General features: G+C 41.3%; 2 protein-coding genes across 2 annotated transcripts; one reads left to right on the forward strand and one right to left on the reverse strand.

Annotated features, from left to right (window-relative positions):
- Positions 1-3,678: 3,678 nt before the first annotated feature.
- On the forward strand, positions 3,679-6,529 carry LOC113010514 (E3 SUMO-protein ligase KIAA1586-like). The gene is made up of 2 exons (XM_026149609.1): positions 3,679-6,271; positions 6,358-6,529. Exon 1 carries the CDS (start codon positions 5,027-5,029, stop codon positions 6,269-6,271), a length of 1,245 nt encoding a protein of 414 aa, XP_026005394.1. The 5' UTR covers positions 3,679-5,026; the 3' UTR covers positions 6,358-6,529.
- Positions 6,530-10,247: 3,718 nt separating this feature from the next.
- On the reverse strand, positions 10,248-21,594 carry LOC113014968 (uncharacterized). The gene is made up of 4 exons (XM_026156857.1): positions 20,874-21,594; positions 11,894-12,072; positions 10,907-11,035; positions 10,248-10,396 (listed from the first exon to the last, which is right to left on the reverse strand). The coding sequence occupies exons 1-4, from the start codon at positions 21,503-21,505 to the stop codon at positions 10,248-10,250; spliced, it is 1,089 nt and encodes a 362-aa protein (XP_026012642.1). The 5' UTR covers positions 21,506-21,594.
- Between the last annotated feature and the right edge of the window lie 714 nt (positions 21,595-22,308).

A 22,308-nucleotide genomic window follows, 5' to 3' on the forward strand; every position in this document is an offset into this window, starting at 1 on the left:
ACATTCCAGGGTGGCCTTTTGTTGTGGGCAGTCTGAGGTACACCTGTGCACTACTCATGATGTCAGATCAGCATCCTGATGTGGCACACCTGTGAGGTGGGATGGATTATCTCAATATAGCAGATGTGCCCACTACCACACATTTGGATTGATTTGTGACCACTGTTTGGGAGTGATGGTTATATTGTGTATCTGGAATGAATTTTAGGTCTCTACGTCCATCCCATGGGGAATGGGAGCAGTAACAAAGGTGTTGCGTTTATATTTTTGTTGAGTGTAATATGCACTGTTAGTTGATTATTTACCTGCCGCATTAACGGAAGAGGACGTGCAAACGTTACTGCTGCTGCTGGGTTGAGATTCACGAGTCCGGAGCGGAATTAAAAACACGACATTCATTTAAGGTCATCGCGTGTTTTGTGAGCAAATGCTTTTGCATATTTGCAGTGTTTCCTCCCTTAAATGAAATATCTACTTTTCAAGTACTGCAAGTTGCCCTGTTGTCATCAATTCTCATAAAGTATAACCAAACTTTTGAGCGTTTGAGCCGCTTACGCGCCGTGTTTCCTGCCAGGTAAATGACGCTCCGCAACGTGGTGACGTCATTCGGGGCGACTGGAATCGATAAGGGAATCGTTTGCAAAAATGGCAAACGATTCCAAGGAATTGAAACAGTGGGAACCGGTTCTCAACAAGAACTGGTTTTCGATACCCATCCCTACAAACCGGTGTCCAAACCTTTGTATTTTAGCTTTATTTATGTCTTTAGCTTTATTATTTATTTATGTCACACAATATTCGAAGCACATAGCCCACACTGTGGGAATTTACGACTGTGCATAAATCCTCCTAATATTGGTATGATCTGAGCTCAGACACTGACTCGCATGGGGGGAGCTGCAGCCTGTGATGCGAGTGAGCTGATGGAGAAACGCAGCCAACCAGACAGAGGAGAACTAAAGTTCAACCAGGTACCAAAGCAAATCATTCGTACTGTACAAATAATGTAAATATGACGGTGTATCACGAAAGATTGATATCAAACTGATCGCTTGACCCATATTACGTTACTTGCTCTTCAAGTGAATCAACAAATGGCGAAATGAAAAGACGATCAACAACAATGCTGTTTCTTTAGAGAGTCTTAGCTTACATGTGTGTTTATTTCATTTTTTCAGTTGTTACCCTCCACGGCTAAATAAATCGGTTTCAGTTATGTACTGAAATATAAGAATGGATATAAGGGGCTTCTTTCAAAGAAAAAACTCTGGTAGATGTTATTTTATATATTATGCTTTGTATGTTGTTCAGTATATCTATGCAAAACAAGAGGAACTTCAATACACAGCAGTATATTCACAGTTTAAACCAGATATTTACATACATTTTGTGGAAAACAGAAGAACATTTTTTTACTGTACAACATCAATTTAGAGTAAACTTGTTTTGTTTTGGATAAATAAATATTGAAATATCTTTTGAATTAATTAAATGTCTGAATAAAGAGAGACAGAGCTTCTATTTTTATCACTTTCATCAAATTTAGGAGTACATATACACTAAGTTTATTGTTAATTAATAAGAAAACTGCAGACGATTCCATTCTGAGCTGAAGAAGCTTCTGATAGGTTAGTAGAGTCCATGTGAGTAAATTGGTGGCACAGCTCTGGATGTATATAAGGCAAAACACAGAGCCTGTTTCTTTGAAATGGGAAAATCAAGAGATGTCAACCAAAACACCAGGAAAAGGATTGTGGAGCTCCATAAGTGTGGCTCAATTTTGAATACAATTTGGTGCCATTTGCAATTAAGAAATACAGACAGTTTCTCTCTTTACTCTTAAAGTTAACAAATGTGTTTTTTTATATTCATCAATCTAAAGAAATTTAGTCTGATTTGATGTTACAATTAAAAAGTGTATCTGTTTTTATCTGAAGAATACATAAATATCTGGTTCTTATCAGACTGAACTTATCAGTCTTTGCTCGATCACAGCGGGTGGACTTGTCATCAAAGCGTAGGTGTTGCATCATATCTTGGAAGCGGCTTCGTGCCATAGTTCCAATTATCTGTGTGTTTCCCAGGTTTGCTGACCAGCAGTCATTTACAGATGGAACCCTGTAAACCCCCCGCAAGATGACAATTGCAATAAATGCCATTAGTTCAGGGAGGTCCATGAACCAATGAACATGCTCCGTTTGTTGTTCATGTTGAATAGTCCACTCTTGATGATTGAGAATGCTTCAAGATGAAACACAAAAGGAAGTTCACAGCTTTTAGCAGCTCCCCCACCCCCTCATTCACACACCCCCACTCCCCTCCCTCCAGAATTCCTAGGTAACAACCTAATTTACATATGAATGACTAGCCAATTTAGCTTCCACTTGGCTGAAGCTAAAGCTTAGCTTTTAAAGGTAGAACGGTAGAAGCCTGGGAGTCCTAGTAATCACATGTTAGAATTGTATATACAGGTGCTTCCAGATGCCTATAGCACCTGCTGCTTATTGCATTTGTGTATAATACGTAATAAACATTAAGACTAAACAGTGTCTTTATTTTATCAGACGTCTTTATTTGCGCTGGAAGAAAATAAAATACAGATGCATCTGGAGATTATCCTATGAAATCCTATTCTAACGGCTGATTTCCCTCCCCCAGGCTTGTACCTGTGGCTTCCTGTCCTGGGGTTGGCTGTTCTCCTGCCCTGCACCCCATCCTTTTGTTCATACTCCAAGACTATTTTTCTATAATGTATTCTTACCCCCTAGCAACCGCCATTTCATAATGTTGCAAGCAATCACAAACTCTACAGTGTGTCTAACTCCAGTGTATCCCAAGCAATCTATTATTCTGAAAAGAGCTAAACTCAACATAAACTGAACCCGTATTAAAGTTAGCTCGGTGCTTACCTTTAGATGAGCCCACAAACCGAGAGAAACTCCGTGATGAAGCTGGAACTCTTTCCAAACACAGGAAACAGATGAGGGAGCAGAGACCCACGTGGTTCCCGTTGATTACAGCTACAATCCAGGACACAAGGGTGTGCAGATCGATGCAGACATCGATCCAAACGTTGGTAGTGTTATATGTTTCTGTAAGTTCACTACTTTACTCCCGTTTCATGAAAAAGCAGCTCTCTCTGCTCGACTCCTCTCCTGCACAGACACTTTGCTCCGCCCCCTTTTCCGGCTCTGCTGTGATTTGTTGCTGCGAGGTCACGTGACTCAGGGTCACAAGGTAACCACGTGGGGTGTTATTTCAAAAGTAGCGCCTATCTCATTTTCCTAAATTCTTTTCCTTGGCCTCGATGAAAATCGTGGGAAGGAGATTTGCTAAGGACTCAGGGAAAGAGAGGAGCGATGTGACACCGGATGTCCGCCCGTTGAAACTACATTGTGCAGAAGATGGACTACAAAACAAACTCTTACTTCGTCACAATGTGTTCTAACCCTGTTGTTTTATGGAGGTCATATAAACGAGAACAGCCTGTTCAAAATATCCTTTCATTACAAAGTTTGAATTTTAAAGAAGAAGGAACCTTTAGGGTCAGATTTACTAACATCTGCAGCAGCTCAAAGACGTCTTTTGATGTTAAAAAGCTGCTGGATTTACTGAAGAGACTCAGTGTCAGTTTGAGACTGAAGTTATGACAAATGTGTTTGTAAGAGTTTCACTTTCAGGAGAAGAAGATTTAAATGATTGACACAAATGCAGTGCTTTAAGTGGGCCGGTACGCGCCGGTACTCAGTACCGCCACTTCTAAATATAGCTCTTGAGAGTACCGCCACCTCTCCATGCGCCCAGAACGTGCTTTTAGCGTACCGGTACTCTCATTTGCACATCTGTTATAATCGTTTGGCTGCGCTGCCGCTTTTCAGAGCGCCCTTCACAAGCACGCTTCCTAATTCGTCCCACCGAGAGCAGAGACTACATTACCCATACACCAATGTGTTTTACAAGTGAAAAGCGCATGCGTCGCTTTTGCCGATGTCATGTCAACAACTCAACGTGGTCCGGAGAGGGTGTGTAAAACGCGCAAACAGCTGCTCGGTTAAAATACAAAAACAATGAACACTTAATATGCTCTCCTGGCTTCAGACTCTGAGTAGTAAAAGAACAAGGTCAGAATCAGAGGACTCGCTGGCTGACACCCCACCGAGCCAGAATGATATCGCTGCAGGTCAGACGCAAGCTAATGAAAGCTGCACCAGTGCCTCAGCCGCGGACGACGGCACTTTTGGCGACGACGAGGACGAGAATGACACCATTTCTACCGATGACAACAGCCGCGTTAGTGAGCATGAGTGGCCAGAATGTTGGTCCCAAGCACAAGTCCGGTATTTCTCCACAAATTACAAGTGGCTGATCAGCAGAAATCAAAAGTTGGGTTGTAGTGTGTGTAGTCAAGTTTGTGCTCGCGTGGACATGCAGCAAGGGCAGAGAGTGTCGCAGGAGTGGAGTGGGTGCTTAATCTCGTCTTTTGGAAGGGACAAGGCTGCACAACAAAACTCACTACGAAAGAAAATAAAAGAGCACAGAGACTCAATTTATCACAAGAAAGCAGTTGAAATAAAAGAGAAGGCAACACAAAATACAATGCAAAAACACATTGAAGATATGAGAAAGGCTGACTACGCTTCAACTTGCAATGTGTTTAGAACAGCTTATAAGATTGGCAAGCATGGGCGTCCTTTTACAGACATGCCAATAGATGTCCAGTTGCAAGTCTTAAATGGTGTCAAGATGGGCAGAGTTTTGCACTCTAATAACTCATGTGCAAGTATACTGGATCACATTGCAGCTGAAATGAAAAAGAAGGTAGTCAATGACATAGTGATGAATGAAAGAAAATTGTGTGTGCTCATTGATGAATCCACTACAATAAGTGGAAAGTCTGTGCTTGTCGTGTGCCTGCGGTCAGCTATTTCCAGTGAAAATCCAGACACAATATTTTTTGAACTGATTGAGCTGCAGGGGACCACAGCAAAGGACATCACTGAAGCACTGTTAGGATGTCTACATAATAATGGCTTTGACCGTCACTACCTACAGGAACATTTGTTGGCATTTGCAGCTTTGTTCCAAATTCCCTTACCTGTTTGTCTGGCATTGTTCCAATCACAGACTGGAACTGGCAGTTTGTGATGTTTTGAAGGAGGTAGGAGGAATCAACCACTTTAAAATATTCTTAGATCAGCTTTACTCCCTCTACCATGCATCACCAAAAAACCAAAGGGAGTTAACCGAGAGTGCTCACAATGTTGGACAACGTCTCCTTGTGATAGGCCGTGTTTTATCAGTGCGTTGGGTTGCTTCAAGTGAGAGAACAGTGAAAGCAGTATGGGAGAACTACCAAGCTCTGCAGGTACACTTTACAAGTGCTGCTGCTGATACCAGCAGGGACTCAAGAGAGAGAGCAAAATACAAAGGACTCAATGATGTTCTCACTACTGTTTCTTTTGTGGTCAATCTTGGCATCATGTATGACGCTCTCACAGAACTCAGTGACCTCTCAAGAATGCTCCAGAGATGGGACATGACTTTGGATCAAGCCGACAGGCAGCTGGACCGACAAATCCGGGTGTTTGAGTCAATGGTATCCACACCTGGTCCCTACACACAAACTGCCATTGAAGCTGAAAAGGAGAAAATCTTCAGAAATGTATGCCTACATGAAAATCAGAGGGTTATAAAAATCAACCATGGCCAATTTTTCCGTAGGCTGGCTGAAAATGTTAAGTGCAGGATGACTCCAACAACTTCCTCCCATGTCAGTAAAACCTCATCTGAAAAGACAGATAGTCACCTCCTCTCAGACATCAAGGTCCTCCAGTCTGACTCCTGGCCTGCATCTCTAGATATTCAATATGGGGATGCAGCGGTCAGACGTTTATGTCAGAGATTCAGAGTTGGGGAGAGGGAAAGTGTCCTAGGATTTAGGGAGTATAAAGACCTTAAAGCTTCCAAGACACCAGCAGCCCTGAAGCCGCTTCTTACAGCTGTCCACACCATTGCAGTATCAACAAGTGAATGCGAGCGAGCTTTCAGCTCAATGAATGATACTTTGACAGATAAAAGAAACTCTCTCAACATCAAAAGGCTTTCAAATATGATTTTCCTGAAATGCAACGGACCACCCTTGGATCAGTTTAACGCACAAACATATGTGCAGACATGGCTGGCACTAGGGAGGAGAAGTGCAGCATCCACAAACTGCGAAGCCCAAAGTGAAAGGAAAGTGGAGCCCAAAACATGCTGGAGCCTTTTCTAGGTAAAATGATTTGTACAGTATTTCTCATTTTTCATTTGGTGTACTGTGATTGTATTTTGCTGAATCTGCTTTTGTATATTTTTCAGGGGTAAAGAAATGAACCATCTTCAAGACTCAAGATTATGTTCTACTGTTCTATGGTTATTATGTTTGGGTTGCTTCAAGTGAGAGAACAGTGAAAGTAGTATGGGAGAACTACCAAGCTCTGCAGGTACACTTTACAAGTGCTGCTGCTGATACCAGCAGGGACTCAAGAGAGAGAGCAAAATACAAATTAGTTTATAATTTATTTTATGTACATTTTGTGTAAAAAAAAAAAAACTTTACAAGTGCTGCTGCTGATAGCAGCAGTGACTCAAGAGAGAACAAAATACAAATTAGTTTATAATTTATTTTATGTACATTTTGTTAAAAAAAAATTCAATACCTTTTTGCACATTTTATTTATGTTCAGTAGCTCTTTCTAGCTCAAGCAAATCCACAAACTAATAAAATGATTTATTATTTTGTATAAGGTTGTCTGTTGACTGTTGTATATAAAACCCATTCAATATAGTTGTTGTTACCTCAGGGGAGGCGGAAAAAAAATAGAGTACCGGCACCTCTTTTGGGCCACTTAAAGCACTGCACAAATGTAAATTACAAAGTCTGTGGTGCACAATTTACTACAAATTGCACAAAATCTACCACAGAATCCTGTCTTGTTCCTGCTGTGGTTGTGATAGTGAGGACAGTTTATTGTTTTAGGGGGAGATGTTATCAAAACAAGTCTCTGATCCGCTCAAAGTTGTTATTTCAGTTCCAAAAGTTTGGCTCTGTCCTAAAACTCTCCAGTCAAATCTTATACTGATTGTTTTGAGGTGAGCCCCACTTATTGTTCCTTAATAATACAGTTTATGTGAAACCAAGCAGAAATGAATTACGCTTCTTAATTTTTTATAGTGCACACAGCTAACTCTTTCTGCTGAATATGTAAAAAATAAAAGTGTTACTGTGTTACATGCCTGAATGTTGCTCATGGTCTGATGGGAAATAATGTTTTTTCTGTTCTTTAGCACATCGAACAGTCAACTGTTCACAGAGTTTAGGTTTAAAGGATGAAACAGTTTGTACTGATGCATCTCTCCTCTCCTATCTGAAGAGTATGTAAATATCTGGTTTCAACTGTATATTTGATGATGTTGGTGTTTAGCTTGATTGTCAGCACAAAGAGGGAGAGAGAGGAACAGCGAGAGAGAGAGAGAAACAGAGAGGGAGAGAGATGAACAAGAGCAGGTGAGACACACATGGTAGTCACATGGTTGTTTACCAAAAGTATCACCGTATCATAGGTACTCATGTATCTCATACCTAGTGTTTCTTTTTAGGTTTGTTATTTTTCAAATTCTATATTTATTACGTTCTGCAGGCTTGTTTGCACAACAAGGCTAAATAATTATATAAACTTTTCTCAATCTAAATAGTGGACTTTGGTAGAATTAAAAAAAAGGTGCAGTGCAGGTCTATGATGATTTTTAGTGCTACTATCATCTAGTTCTGATTCTGGTTCTGTCTTGGTTAAATCCTAAGTAGTCCTGATTTTAAACTGTTGCAGTCCAGTTTTAATTCCAGATCAGTTCTGGGTCTGGTTGAATTGGGGTTTAGTCCTCGTGTCTTGATACAGCCCCAACTTTGACCCGAGCAGCACCAATTAGTGGCTGAACGACAGAGTTGTCTATGAAGACTATGAGTGTCTTCATAGTTTTATTTTTGATATTCACCAATTTTTATATACTGCAAAAAAAAAACCCAAAAAAACCGAAAATAAGTATTATAATGCAAATTTGCAAAAATAAATAGCATATGCATCAAAATAAACTATTTCCAGCAGTGCAATATGTATCCTAAGCATCCCAGAAACGACACAGAAAGTCATAAAGTCAAACATAACTTTTAAAAACACCAGTATAGGCTTACAAGGCCCTGATGGTAAAGAACTAAATTTCTGTGAAAATGACGTCACTTCCGGTTTTGGGCAGGTCATGGCGCATATGTGATAGTTCGCGCTGATGGACGTAGGAAGTGTTACGAAAAGCTGATCGGATCGGCAAAGCCTGTTTCTGGAATATTATGTTTTTGTTGCTGCAAGTGCTTTTTATGCAATTTTTGCAAAGCTTTATGTGGAAGGAAACTGTGACCGAGGACAAGCTGATGGCATAAGATGTAAGTACAACTCCTCCGGTTTCATATGCAAAAAAAATTATTGCGCTAGCTTTCATGGTTCCAGTGCTACCGAGATTTAAAAATAGTTATGCAAAACGGAGCGTGCCCGCTCCGACCGGCTTTAAACGGTTAAAGGAAACTGTTGATCGTTTTAAGCCTGCAGGGTCTCCAAATGATGCTGTCCCTCCTCGACTCTTATAGGAGGTGTTACCTACAGTTGGACCTTTGGTTCTCCAGCTGGTAAATTAATTCTTCGATCTTAAATATGATCAACCTATCTCTAATAATCAGCTATGTACCACAGGCCTTCAAGCTGGCTGTAGTTAAACCTTTACTCAAAAAGCCATCTCTAGACCCAGCAATCTTAGCTAATTATAGGCCAATCTCCAACCTTCCTTTCATATCAAAAATCCTTGAAAGAGTAGTTGTCAAACAGCTAACAGATCATCTGGTGAGGAATGGTTTATTTGAAGAGTTTCAGTCAGGTTTCAGAGCTCATCACAGCACAGAAACAGCTTTAGTGAAGGTTACAAATGATCTTCTTATAGCCTCTGACAGTGGACTCATCTCTGTGCTTGTCCTGCTAGACCTCAGTGCAGCGTTCGATACTGTTGACCATAATATCCTATCAGAGCGATTAGAACATGCTGTAGGTATTACAGGTACTGTGCTGCAGTGGTTTGTATCATATCTATCTAATAGACTCCAATTTGTACATGTAAATGGAGAGTCCTCTTCACACACTGAGGTTAATTATGGTGTTCCACAGAGTTCAGTGCTAGGACCAATTCTGTTTACATTATACATGCTTCCCTTAGGCAGTTTCATTAGAAGACATAGCATATCAAATTTCCCCTTGTGGGACAATTAAAGGATTATTCTATTCTATACATTTTCACTGGTATGCAGATGACACCCAGCTCTGTCTATCTATGAAGCCAGATAACACATACCAATTAGTTAAACTGCAGGAATGTCTTAAAGACATAAAGACCTGGATGGCCGCTAACTTTCTGCTTCTTAATTCAGATAAAACTGAGGTTATTGTACTCAGCCCTGAAAATCTTAGAAATATGGTATCTAACCAGATTGTCGCGGCCTTTTACTTTCCAAACAAAAAAAATCCAAGGAAAGGCCGTGGGTGGCAACGGGAGGTTTGTTTTGGAACGCACTTCTGACTCATTGTTTAAAAATCATATGCCGTTTATTTCAGGAAAAAAAAAATACAAACAGAAATCAGCCAAATAACTTCTTAAAACTTAAACGAAGGTTAACTTAATTTTCTTTAACAATTCAAAAGTGGTCAAAAAATCATTTTTTAACCCTCCCGTCCTCCCATCTGACATTTGGCAAACAAAACAAAAACCTCTTTACCACACCCATCCCGAGTGCTCTTAATCTCTTAATTAATGGGAGGGTCCATAAACTAATAAACCAATCACTTTCCAAAAGCATTCAACAAAAATGGCCACAACATTCCAGCCCCTAATTCCTGTGTAACATGAATTAATTCTTTCTAAGTGGCCATCACCAAATGCAATACCAACAATTTTCTTCAGCAGTCCATCCGTATAGGTCTTCTTAAAAAACAAACAAAAGGAAAGGTCAATGTTCTGTGATTTCAAGTCTCTGATGTTCATGTGTTTGCTTTGTGTGTATTCAAAAAAGGTGTATGTTGTATAATGGAGTGTAGGGCAAAGTGAGTGTCAGTGTAAATGTAGAGCCAGAGGTTCCAGAACTTGGCTCAGTTGGAGGCAAACATTCATTGTTTCCTCTAGATGGCCTCCACCAGGAGACATATTTTGTTGATTGGCCTCTCCAGCTCATTTGTTCGTGTCTTAACTCTAACACGGCGAACTACTCCGTGTGCATCGGCCATGGTTTCAGTGATGCGGCCAATGGGCCAAGAATTTCTTGGTGCAGCTCCATCAACAACAAGCACAACATCACCAATGCAAAAGTTCCTATGAATCTTGTTCCATTTCTGTCGTTCCTGCAACATAGGAAGGTATTCTTTCACCCACCTTTTCCAGAATAGATCCGCAATATACTGGGCTTGTTTCCATCGTCTTCGCAGATACAGATCCTCTTTTTTAAATAAACCTGGTGGCAGCACAGGTTTGCCTTTTAACTGGAGCAAGTGATTTGGAGTAAGAGCTTCTACATCATTGGGATCGTCAGAAGAAGGTGTGATTGGGCGGTCATTCAGTATAGCCTCCACTTCACAAAAAACTGTATGCAAGGTTTCATCATCTAGTACTTGCTGGTTTGTGATAGAGTATAATATTCTCTTTATTTCTTGCACCAAGCGCTCCCATACTCCACCATGATGGGCCCCATAGGGCGGGTTAAAGGTCCACTTTATGCCATCCTGTGCTAAACCTTTTTGGATTTTACTTTGGTTTAGCTCTAACATAGCTTGTTTTAACTCACGATTTGAGCTGACAAAGTTGGTTCCATTGTCTGACCGGATTTCTTTGACCTGTCCTCTGCGGCAGATGAATCTCCTGATGGCATTAATGCAGGAGCCTGTATCAAGAGAATGTGCCACCTCAAGGTGGACTGCACGACAGGTTAGGCATGTGAAGAGAACTCCATATCTCTTAACAAGACTCCTGCCTCTCTTTACTTCTATTGGTCCAAAATAATCAACACCAACATAAGTAAATGGTGGAAGATCAGCTGAGATTCTGTCAATAGGAAGATCAGACATTTTCTGCTCACCTGGCTTTTGCCGTCGTCTTTGACACACTATGCAATCTCTGATTATTTTTCTAGCTGCTGAATTAGCATGAGGGATCCAGTATTGACGGCGAAGGGTTGAAAGCATGTGATTTCTTCCTCTGTGACCAATCTTTTCGTGAATATGCTGAAGAATAAGCTTTGAAACATTGTTTTCTTTTGGCAAAATTGCAGGATGTTTTGTTTCCTCAGGTAAATCCGCTTTGCTCAGTCTTCCACCCACTCTCAAGACACCATTAGCAACTACAGGATCAAGCTTATACAGATGACTTGACTTACTTACAGTGCCAGAGTTTAGGGCAGTCATTTCATCAGCAAAATGTTTTCTCTGCACAAAGCTCACTATAGCTTCCTCAGCCTTGGACAAATCCTCAGTTTTGAGCAGAGTGTTCCATTTATCCTCTTGCTTAACACATATTTGACTTCCACAGTGCGTGCCCAGCAACTTCTGTCTTTTCCTTGTTTGCAGTTTAAGTCTTTCTTTTACTTTCAGGATCCATGCCACACACCTTTTTAATTTTGTCCAGCTGGAGAAGTACAACAGCAGCTTAGTAGTGGGACACACATCTTCTTTCAGCACAGCTGCACACATCAGGCCCTCCCCTTTTATTTCTGGGTCAGCTTCCAAATGGACAGATACACAATTCATGCCTACAGGCCAGTGACCAACAGGTTTACTGAGAAATTCTGGACCACTGATCCAGGTGGACGATTTCAGGAAACAGCCAACTGTCATTCCTCTTGTGGCTGCATCGGCTGGATTCAGCTTTGAACTGATGTACCTCCACTGCTCAACTTTTGTCAAAGCATGAATGGTGGAAACTCTATTAGCTACATACGTTTTGAACCGTATGGTGTGATATTATTCTGTTATTATATGTTACCTTATATATGTAATCAAAGTAGTTGAATTAGAATACTGCTGTAGATCATATTATACCCTTTAAAATAGAGTGTGTGATCTGTATGTAGTTTAGTTCTCATTATACTTTTGAGTTAACAGAACATATTCACATATTAGTTCATTAGATAAATGTGCATCACTCTGTATCCTTGATCTGCTGGGAATGTGTTACACTGTTTTCTTGACATGCTTAATTGTTGAATCATGAAGAGAAGGTTGTAAGCAGGAGACTCTGTGTCTAAGACAGGGGAGATAGACAGACCACATTCCACACCCCCACCTTACAGAAAGCAGAGAAACAACTGCCGAGGTCATAACTTAGGCGCTGTAACAGAGAAAAAATGTGATGTTTTGGCTTTTACGACTAGCTGGGGGCCACTAGAGACTATAAAAAGCTGAGCAACCCGTCACCATTTTGAGACATGTGCCTGACCCTCTGGTAGCATCTCTCCCGTCCGGACGTTCTAATGCTCTTATTGTTGAATTGTATGCAAATAAATGATTGTTGATTGAGCATTGATACACCGAGTATTGTCCCTCCTTCAGCCCAAAGATTCAAAGAACTGCTTGTTTTCAACAACTTGGTGCCGTATGACCCGGATCTTTGGTGTGCTGAGGAGGTGTAGATTTGACCTTTGGTGAGATCGTGAGGCGAGGTGAACAGAGGACCGGTCCAAAAATAAAAAGGTAAGCACAGCCTGTTGTATTATAAATACCAAATGTGCATATTGGGCTTTCCAAATTAATCTGTTCGCTGAGTCACATGTATTTTCACAGTAAATTTGTCGGTGTCTGGTTTTTGGCGCAAGATACTAACAACATAAGTTGAGGCTGAATTCCAGGGTGTTAAATAAACTGCTTCTACCGAGATACTAATAACATACTACGTTGGTCTAGATTGCAGTAATCTGCTTCTACCGAGATACTAATAACATACTACGTTGGTCTAGATTGCAGTAATCTGCTTCTACCGAGATACTAATAACATACTACGTTGGTCTAGATTGCAGTAATCTGCTTCTACCGAGATACTAATAACATACTACGTTGGACTAGAGTGCAGCCACTTTACCTTCCACATTTAATTTTGTCTAATACTGGCTTCTGTAGCAATAATACATTAGAATTTATTCTGAAGACGCGGCCATTAGTTCAGTACATTGAAGTCGAGGTTTGAAGTTTGTTTATGATGTCGGTTACGTCCTGGCTCTTGCCGGCTGTGAAATAGAAGTTGATTTAAGGAAAAGCAGATGCTGGCTTCACGGTGCGGTTGAACGCTGGCAACGCGAGAGCGAAACACGTCCGTAGGTTTGGTTTATGATACGGCCGTGTTCCGGTGATGCGGCCGTGAAGTGCAGTAGTGGTTGGTGCTAATTTTAGTACATTGAACAGAGGTTTGACGGTGGTTTGTGGTGTCAGTCGAGTTTTTTTTAAGGGCTGCGGTCATAAAACAAAGTAAAATTTTACTTGCCAAAGAAGTACATAGAGCAAAACCTGGTTTATGATGTCTGGTATAACTTCGGGGATGCAAGCATCACTTTTATGATGCGACTTTGCTCCGTTGTGGCGGTCATAAGCGCAGAGAAAAGGGTATTTTGGTCTATGGTGCAGTGTGCTTTCAGAAGATCTAATAGTTGAGCTCAGAGGTTTCTGTGTAAAATTCCCGCTGAGGAAAAGTGTTGTGTGTGAGTGTCAAAGCGCGCTCTGGGTGAGAGAGTGTGTGAAGCTGCGAGGCGCGCTCTGGGTGCTGTCTTGTGGGTGAAGCGCGCACTGAGTGAGAGTGTGACTGAGGTGCGCTCTGAGTGTGTTTTTGTGTGGAGTGTGAAGCGTGAACACAGTGACAGTGACGGTTAATGTGTTTGATTAGGAGGACATTAGAGCAAATACACATTTTAGGATCAAAGGTTGATGCCTAGTGTACCTGTGGAACTTTGCCCTAGGAGTGGCGACCCTCCTGTCCGTGGACGCGTGGCCAGGACCGGCGTTGTCCGGGTGCCGAGGTGGTGACTTGGGGAGGTGAGGGCCCCCGCATAGCTACGGAAATAACACTGGAACGGCCGTGTAATCACGGGTTCACATTTATTTCCGGACTAGAACAAGACACATTTTGCGAACAAACGTTGAGTCTAGATTAGTAAAGAAATATAAAAAGGTTGAATTCCTCGTTTCAGTGGTTGAAATTGTTGTGTGCCTGTCCCCTGACGAGTGTGAAATTAGAATAAAGAGGGAATTTGGAGCCACATGGAGATAGACGGGCATAATTGGGTGTATTACTTTGTGGTGTAATAAAAATAAAAAAGGAGAGATAGTAAGAGGTGTGCAGTGGAGAATTATGGAGGAGTAGAGAGAGGAATGTGTTGGGAGACTGGCGTACAGTTTACACTGTCAAGGTAGGCGTGTTGCCTGCTTATCTGTTTAACAGTGATGAAAATGAAATTAAAATAAATCTCTTAGTGTGTTAATACAGGAAGCTGCGGACCTGGACCAACTGCCCCCACAAGCACAGCGGCCGAAGCAAAATTATAGGTAATGGGAACCACACCCAGCACGAATCAGCAGCTGTGAAACAGACAGCAGCGAGGAGAGAATTAGAGGAGAAATTAAGAGAAGTTTTAACACATAAAATTGGGGCCAACGGACTTGTGGAGGTTGGGAAGGCGTCCGGAGCATCACAACAAAAGGTGAAACAAAAACACACACAAGCAGAGAAATCTGAGAGAAAGGCTCCTTTTAAGGTAACGCCTAGTTTGAGAAAAGATAAAATTAACCTGCTTTTATACAAATGCACATACACCCAATGAAGAAACAGCTTACACTCATGAACACGTGAAGATTTTCCAGCAAGGTTAAAGAAAAATTAACATACTTAAATGATGAAGTCTATACATTACTGACAAAGAAACCCTCTGGGTTGCAGGACAACAATTTAACTAAAAAAAAAAAAAGGAACACTGGTCTAACCAACCAGGCAAGACACAACAAATTTAGTGGTTAAAAGATTCAAATTGTGACATGTTTTCTGTTGATTGATTAATAAAAGTGATTACTGAATGAAAGAAAGTTCCTTTTTTGGGCTTTTAAACATGATCTTAAGAATTTTAACATATACCGGTGTTGTCCTGTCAACTTGGGGGGTTAGGAGTTGATTATATCGGGAGACAAAAAACAAAAAAAAGGGGGAGAGAAGGCTGACACAGGGCCTGGCCCCATTGCCTCCCCTCTGAATAACACAGCCAACACAACATCATTTTCCTGTTCGTTTGTTTTTGTTTTTTGTTTGTTTTTGTTTTGTTTTGTTTTTGTTTTTTCTATACATATTTAATTACAGGCTGCTTTGCCGGCCCTGAAAGCCGAGGCTGACTGGACTCCTGCTCTCCCCCATACGTGACACTGACCAAATGCTGCAACAGCTGGACCCACAACAACGACCTGAGAATGTCAACAGACCTGCAGGAATGTGATCTCAGGCAGCCGAGACGGAGAGCACTAAACCTAAGGCCCGTTTCACTACACGGGGGAAAATTCCCAGACTGCGTCAGCTGACAGAGCTGTGACGAGACGCCCGCCAAGCCCGAATGAAAAGTAAGGCCGAGCGAAAGAATGCTGACCTTGATAACTTTGCATTCACACTGTGCAGGACAGTGATGGACCAACACGGATGATCGGGTGGCGAAAAAGGGCGTGACCGAGACAAGAGGAGTAACTGAGGACAGAAGGCACCTCAGAATGGACAAAAACACAGAAGAAGATGCAGGTTTCACCTGCGGTGAACATCGACCCTGGAGAAAGGACTGCCCCAATTGGGGTCAGAACCAGGACGGACTGAATTTTGAGCAGAAGCAGCAGCAATGGTCGCAAACAAACTGAAAAGGAGGGGGGGCAGGACCCCAGGGCATGCTTCAGGCCGTGGTTTACCCAGAACACCAGAACAGGAAAGTGATGAACACAAACACCCACACAAACACACACATCTACATGCACTGACTCAGAATGAAGAGAAACACACACACACACACACGTCTCCAAACACACAGATTCAGAATGAAGAGAAACACACACACACACACACACACACACACACACACACACACACACACACACACACACACACACACACACACACGGGAATGTTGATTCACTGAGAAGTGATGCACACACATACACATGCACACGCTTGTGCAATAAAGAGTGATCCACACGCACACACACACACACACACACACACACACACACACACACACACATACACGCTGATGCAATGAAGAATGCTTTGCTTATGCTGATATGCAAAATGCTGCACACAAACATCCCAATGCATAATTATTATGAGGAGCCATTGATTACTTAGAATGTGTTATATGTCACCTAGAAGGCATTTATGTAGATTTTAGGAATAAGCTCTAAAACGGTTTGGTTATGAAAACAATGTCTGTGCGTGATGTCTGTTTATGGCTCAAGGCCTTGACTGAATTCTTTGCTGTGCTTCACACAGCCCTGATGAGGAACAGTGGCACAGAGTGAAAATGATGAAGTAATAGTGTAAGGTTAGGTCGGAGTACGGCATTTTCTGTGATTGAGTTTTAATTCAAGGAGGAACAAAAGGTGTTACGGCACCTGAGGTTCTCATTCCCACACAATATTGTCCCGGCAGGAAGCAAAATGTTCCTGTGAATTTCTGGTTGATTGTTTGGTTTTGTTTAGCGCTAGCTTGATTTTATCAGTGAGCTTTGGCTTGTGTTCTTTCTCGTAAGCGAGAGAGGGATAGTTTTATGCTTGGACATGTCTGCAACGGGCCCTAATTTGTGTTATTTTAGTAGTATTTTGTTGGTTATGTCTGTTTTCGTTTTTGTTACAGTGCACTGGAGAAAAAAAACATCTGAGAGGTGAGATCCACCGGTGGTGATATGTTGATATTTTGTGAGTTCATGATTTAACAATCAGCTCTTTAAACAAGGCCTGAAAGATTGAAATTTAAAGCGCTATAAAATATTATTACTGTAAACAGTTGCAAAGTGTGCTTCTCTATGATTGTAATTGGCTTGGGAGAAATTCACTTATAGGGAACACTGAGAAGTTCTGAGTCTAAAAGGATTGCACCGAGTCAATCCGGCCCAAAAAACAACAAGGAATTGTTTTCCTTTAAAATGATGACGTCAACTTGCTGGTGATGGATGCTCGAATAGGTTGCGCGTGAGACTCCATTATCAGCAACATCTGGTATGAATGTGTATGGAGGTATGCATGCGAATGGACTGTGATGGACTGACGACTAAAAGTTTTGACTGACTTGATACTGAGACAAGGACTGCACCCACTTTAGGATTAGTAAATGCCAATAAACAATTCATAAACAATTCACCCAGCCGACAAGAGAAGGGTGGATGCTTCACTTTGTTTTGTTTTGTTTTTTCAGGAGCAGGAGGATAAGAGAGACTGGAGGAGGAGACTCTAGCTTCACATAAGTATGAACTGCAGACTTAACACTGTGGTTGCTGATTTTGAGTTACTGATGTTTGCATTAAGAAAACTGTGCTATAGTAGCTGTGTTTTGATTAAGGTATCATGTTATATTATTGGGAATGCCAAATGCTACAGTGGAGATAACTATTGATATCACTCATGACTGGAATATGTTATTATTAACCATAGCAGGCCACTGTAAAAAGTCAATTAAATGTTATAGAGGAAAATCGCCAAAATTGAACAATACCTATGAATGACTGGCCACATTCAGAATAGAGATATGCAATAATAAACATTGGTCCACATGATTTAGGTTCTCACTTGAAATAGTAAGTTATTAAATGTAGAATATAATCGACAGGGACATTTGATAGGATGTGGTACTGCAAAAGAACAAGAGCAAAGTAAATAAAGAAATATTGTGTTTAGTTTGGATAAATTCAAATTAAAATGTACCATTACACTCAGAGGATCAATATGGAATAAAACATATGCAAAATTTGTAGGAAGTACATGACTGATAACTGTTCTGTCCTGAGCGTTTGTTTCTAGAGCACCCACTTGACCACACCAACAGTTTCTCGCCACCGAGGAGGGGTACTTGCAAAAAAAGAATAAAATAAAAATCTGAGTTTAACAAAACATTTTAAATGTTAATATCAAGCTTACCTTTCTTTTTCCATGAAATATGCTTGTGGGCACGCCAGCCATTTTGAAAAGGTGGGCAAAACAATTGGCAAGGCCACACCCCCACACATGTGATATAATTTTAAAGGTACTGTTGCCCTCTCTAAGAAACATCAGGAATTAGAGGAGTGGCAAGTAGAGTATGCGAGCTACAAGCAAAAACTAGAATGTGTACTACAGTGTGCAAAAATGAAATACTGGGTCATCAGGGGGAGCACACTCCCCCTCCTTGAAGAGCTCACCCACTCAACCCGCATCCCCAGAAAACAGCTAACCCCAGATAAGGCAGCGTGATGGATCCCGAGACAACAGGACTGGGACATCTAAATAAAGGTGTGAAACAATCGCCTTCAAAAGGTTATCAATTCACTTGAACCAAAATTAGGACCACACGGTGCGGCAAGAGTTAATAGTTATTAGTCTCAACACCCAAGGATAACCAGAAGAGCATGACTGATATGATGGAACTGGGATTTTGTTACACTTAATTTTTGCAAAACACAAATAAAACTAAATTGAAACTAAGGATTTTCAGAAAATAAAAACTACACTAAACTAGCAAAGAATTGGTAAAAACTAATTAAAACTGATATAAAATTGAAAATCTGAAGTCGAAGCTAAATAAAAATAAAAACTGATGAAAATTGCAAAACTATTACAACCCTGGTCCAGACTAAGATGGTGTTGGACATCTTCGGGGCAGAAAAGGGTTGGTGTGACCAAGGTGTGGTTTGGCTTGTTGTATGTACATTTCAAAATGTTACAGCTCTGGATGGACCAGTTACCAGGGCATGGAAGGATGACAGACTTTATTACATGAGGAGAAGGGACATTTTCGGGATCGAAGATCCTCAGGGATGACAAGGCTGGAGCAACGGTACTCGAGAGAAGAATTTCTGATACTTTCTGAGATATGATGTCACTAACCTTCTCTTTTAATTGTCTAGCTCCAATGAATTGACACATGGGAGTGTGTCAAAAAGGGGGAGTTGAGTCCGAACATCAAACAATGGTTTTATGAACATCTTATGACGTTATTTCTGTGTTTAATAAATTAGCTATGGTAAAACTTAAGCTTATAATGTGTTAGACTTAGAAAGGGTTCACTAATTTTTTATTTCTTTTGCACACACATAGATTATGATTAGAATAGGTTCTGAAAATAATATTTTAAACCAAATTTGAATCATTAGAACAACAATGGATAACAATATTAGATTATCAAGGCTAGGGAGAGAGGTTTTGGTTTTCTGTCTCTTGCAGAGAAAGGAACAGACACCAGACGGGGGACACGGAGATGTGAGGACCCTTCACAGCAGAGACAGATGTAGGGACTGCCGAGACAGCAACTGGGGTCAAGTGTCATGACGTTTGGGCTCCTGGAAAAGATGGATCCCACAGACACAGCAATAACAATGAAGGGGTTGGCGAAAACCAGGAACACCAGACCAACGAGGTTCGAGAGGCTCTTGGCAAAAAGGGGGACACGCCGGTGAACCCAAAACACACAGATCCTTGTTTGAAATCGGGGCGGAATAATCCCCAGAACTGTGCAATGACTAAAGGGTGGTCTAACCCCGGAGGTCGAAGAAAGAAGCTGAGAATCACCCAACTGGAAGACACTGGTAGCTGCAGCAATAGAAATAAAGGTTAAAAGCTCCTTAGACAGAGGTTCTAGTCTAAGTACATTTGAAAGGTATAAGGGGGCATTAAAATGGGAGTGGAAAACTGGAGCACCAAAATAAAGCTGTGGGAAAATGGGGAGTGATGGGAGTGTCATCTGTAACTGCTGTTATGGTTGTAAATCTAACTTTGCTTGCATCTGAACTGCGTGAACACAGAGGTCATCCCCCATATGGTCCACCCGTTAAAAGGGGACAGAGGGCCTCAGGATCAAGAAAACCTGGACCTTGCAACGCTGAAGTGCTTGTTATTAGTGATCTCTTTAATGAGAGATCAAAAGAGGGTATTGTGATATTATTCTGTTATTATATGTTACCTTATATATGTAATCAAAGTAGTTGAATTAGAATACTGCTGTAGATCACATTATACCCTTTAAAATAGAGTGTGTGAGCTGTATGTAGTTTAGTTCTCATTATACTTTTGAGTTAACAGAACATATTCACATATTAGTTCATTAGATAAATGTGCATCACTCTGTATCCTTGATCTGCTGGGAATGTGTTACACTGTTTTCTTGACATGCTTAATTGTTGAATCATGAAGAGAAGGTTGTAAGCAGGAGACTCTGTGTCTAAGACAGGGGAGATAGACAGACCACATTCCACACCCCCACCTTACAGAAAGCAGAGAAACAACTGCCGAGGTCATAACTTAGGCGCTGTAACAGAGAAAAAATGTGATGTTTTGGCTTTTACGACTAGCTGGGGGCCACTAGAGACTATAAAAAGCTGAGCAACCCGTCACCATTTTGAGACATGTGCCTGACCCTCTGGTAGCATCTCTCCCGTCCGGACGTTCTAATGCTCTTATTGTTGAATTGTATGCAAATAAATGATTGTTGATTGAGCATTGATACACCGAGTATTGTCCCTCCTTCAGCCCAAAGATTCAAAGAACTGCTTGTTTTCAACAATGGTTGTGTTTGCAATGTACTGTAGCACAGTTGTGCTGTCAGACCAAAAGACTGACTCACTCAGATTAAGATTAAGTTCAACTGATAGCATTTTGTCTAAGCGCACAGCTAAAACTGCAGCAGCCAGCTCAAGACGTGGGATGGTGACTTGTTTTAACGGCGCCACCCTTGCTTTACCAATAATAAAGGAAACACACACTTCCTGCTTGCCATTAGATAGCCTAAGATATGATACGGCACCATATCCAGTTTCACTGGCATCACAAAAGTGATGCAGCTGTGCACTTTCTATCTCCCCAAATCCTTTGGGTGTGACACATCTACCAATACTAAACTTGTTAAGAAGAACTAAATCCTCAACCCATTTTTGCCAGGTTTGTGCCATTTCTGCTGGTATTGTCTCATCCCAGCCAAACCTCAGTTTACATAGATGTTGCAGAATTTGTTTTGCAGGCAGAATGACTGGAGCTAAGAAACCCAAAGGGTCATAAATGGAGCTGACATTGGACAGAATACCACGTCTTGTAAGTGGTTTGTTCTTGTTCACAATACTGAATGTGAAAACATCACGTTCAATATCCCATTGCACACCGAGAGCTCTTTCTGTGGGTAGCTGATCCCGACTAAGGTCCAGCATCTTTACACCTGTGGCTCTATTTTCCTCCGGGATCTGACAGAGGACAGAGCGATCACTACATACCCACTTATTGAGCTTAAATCCCCCCTTGGCACACACCTCAGTAAGCTACTGATAAAGTGAGATGGCCTGCTCAACAGACTGAGCAGATTTAAGACAGTCATCTACATAAAAACTATGCCTGATTGTATGTATAACCTCCTCTGGGTACAGATGTTGGTTGTCATCAGCAGTCTTTAGTAGTGCATAGGTGGCACAGCTGGGGGAGGATACTGCACCAAAAATGTGGACCAGCATTCTATGTTCCACCAGCTGTTTTGTGATGTCACCATCGGGCCACCAGAGAAAATGTAAAAAGTTTACGTGTTCCTCAGCTACTCTGACCTGATGAAACATCCCTTTAATGTCTGTCATAAGTGCTATTGGACCCTGCCGAAAGCGAATCAGCACACCTAATAAAGTGCTAGTCAGATCTGGGCCTTGTAATAGCTCTTTGTTCAGTGATGTTCCAGAAAATGTTGAAGCACAATCATACACAACACGCAGTGTTTTCTTGCGGGGGTGGTAGACCCCATGATGAGGTATATACCACACCTTTCCTTCCTCATTCTTCAACTGTTCTTGTGGTATGATTTCTGAATGTCCCTCCATACTAACATTGTGCATGAATTCTTTGTATTCTTCAAAGAATAACTGATCCTTCTGAAACCGTTTTAGCAGATATTGCGCCCTCTGCTGAGCCACCTGCTTGTTGTTTGGCATTCTTACTTCAGGTTTACGAAAGGGTAATTTCAAGTAATAAT

Source organism: Astatotilapia calliptera, chromosome 3, assembly GCF_900246225.1.
Source record: "Astatotilapia calliptera chromosome 3, fAstCal1.2, whole genome shotgun sequence".
NCBI lineage: Eukaryota > Metazoa > Chordata > Actinopteri > Cichliformes > Cichlidae > Astatotilapia > Astatotilapia calliptera.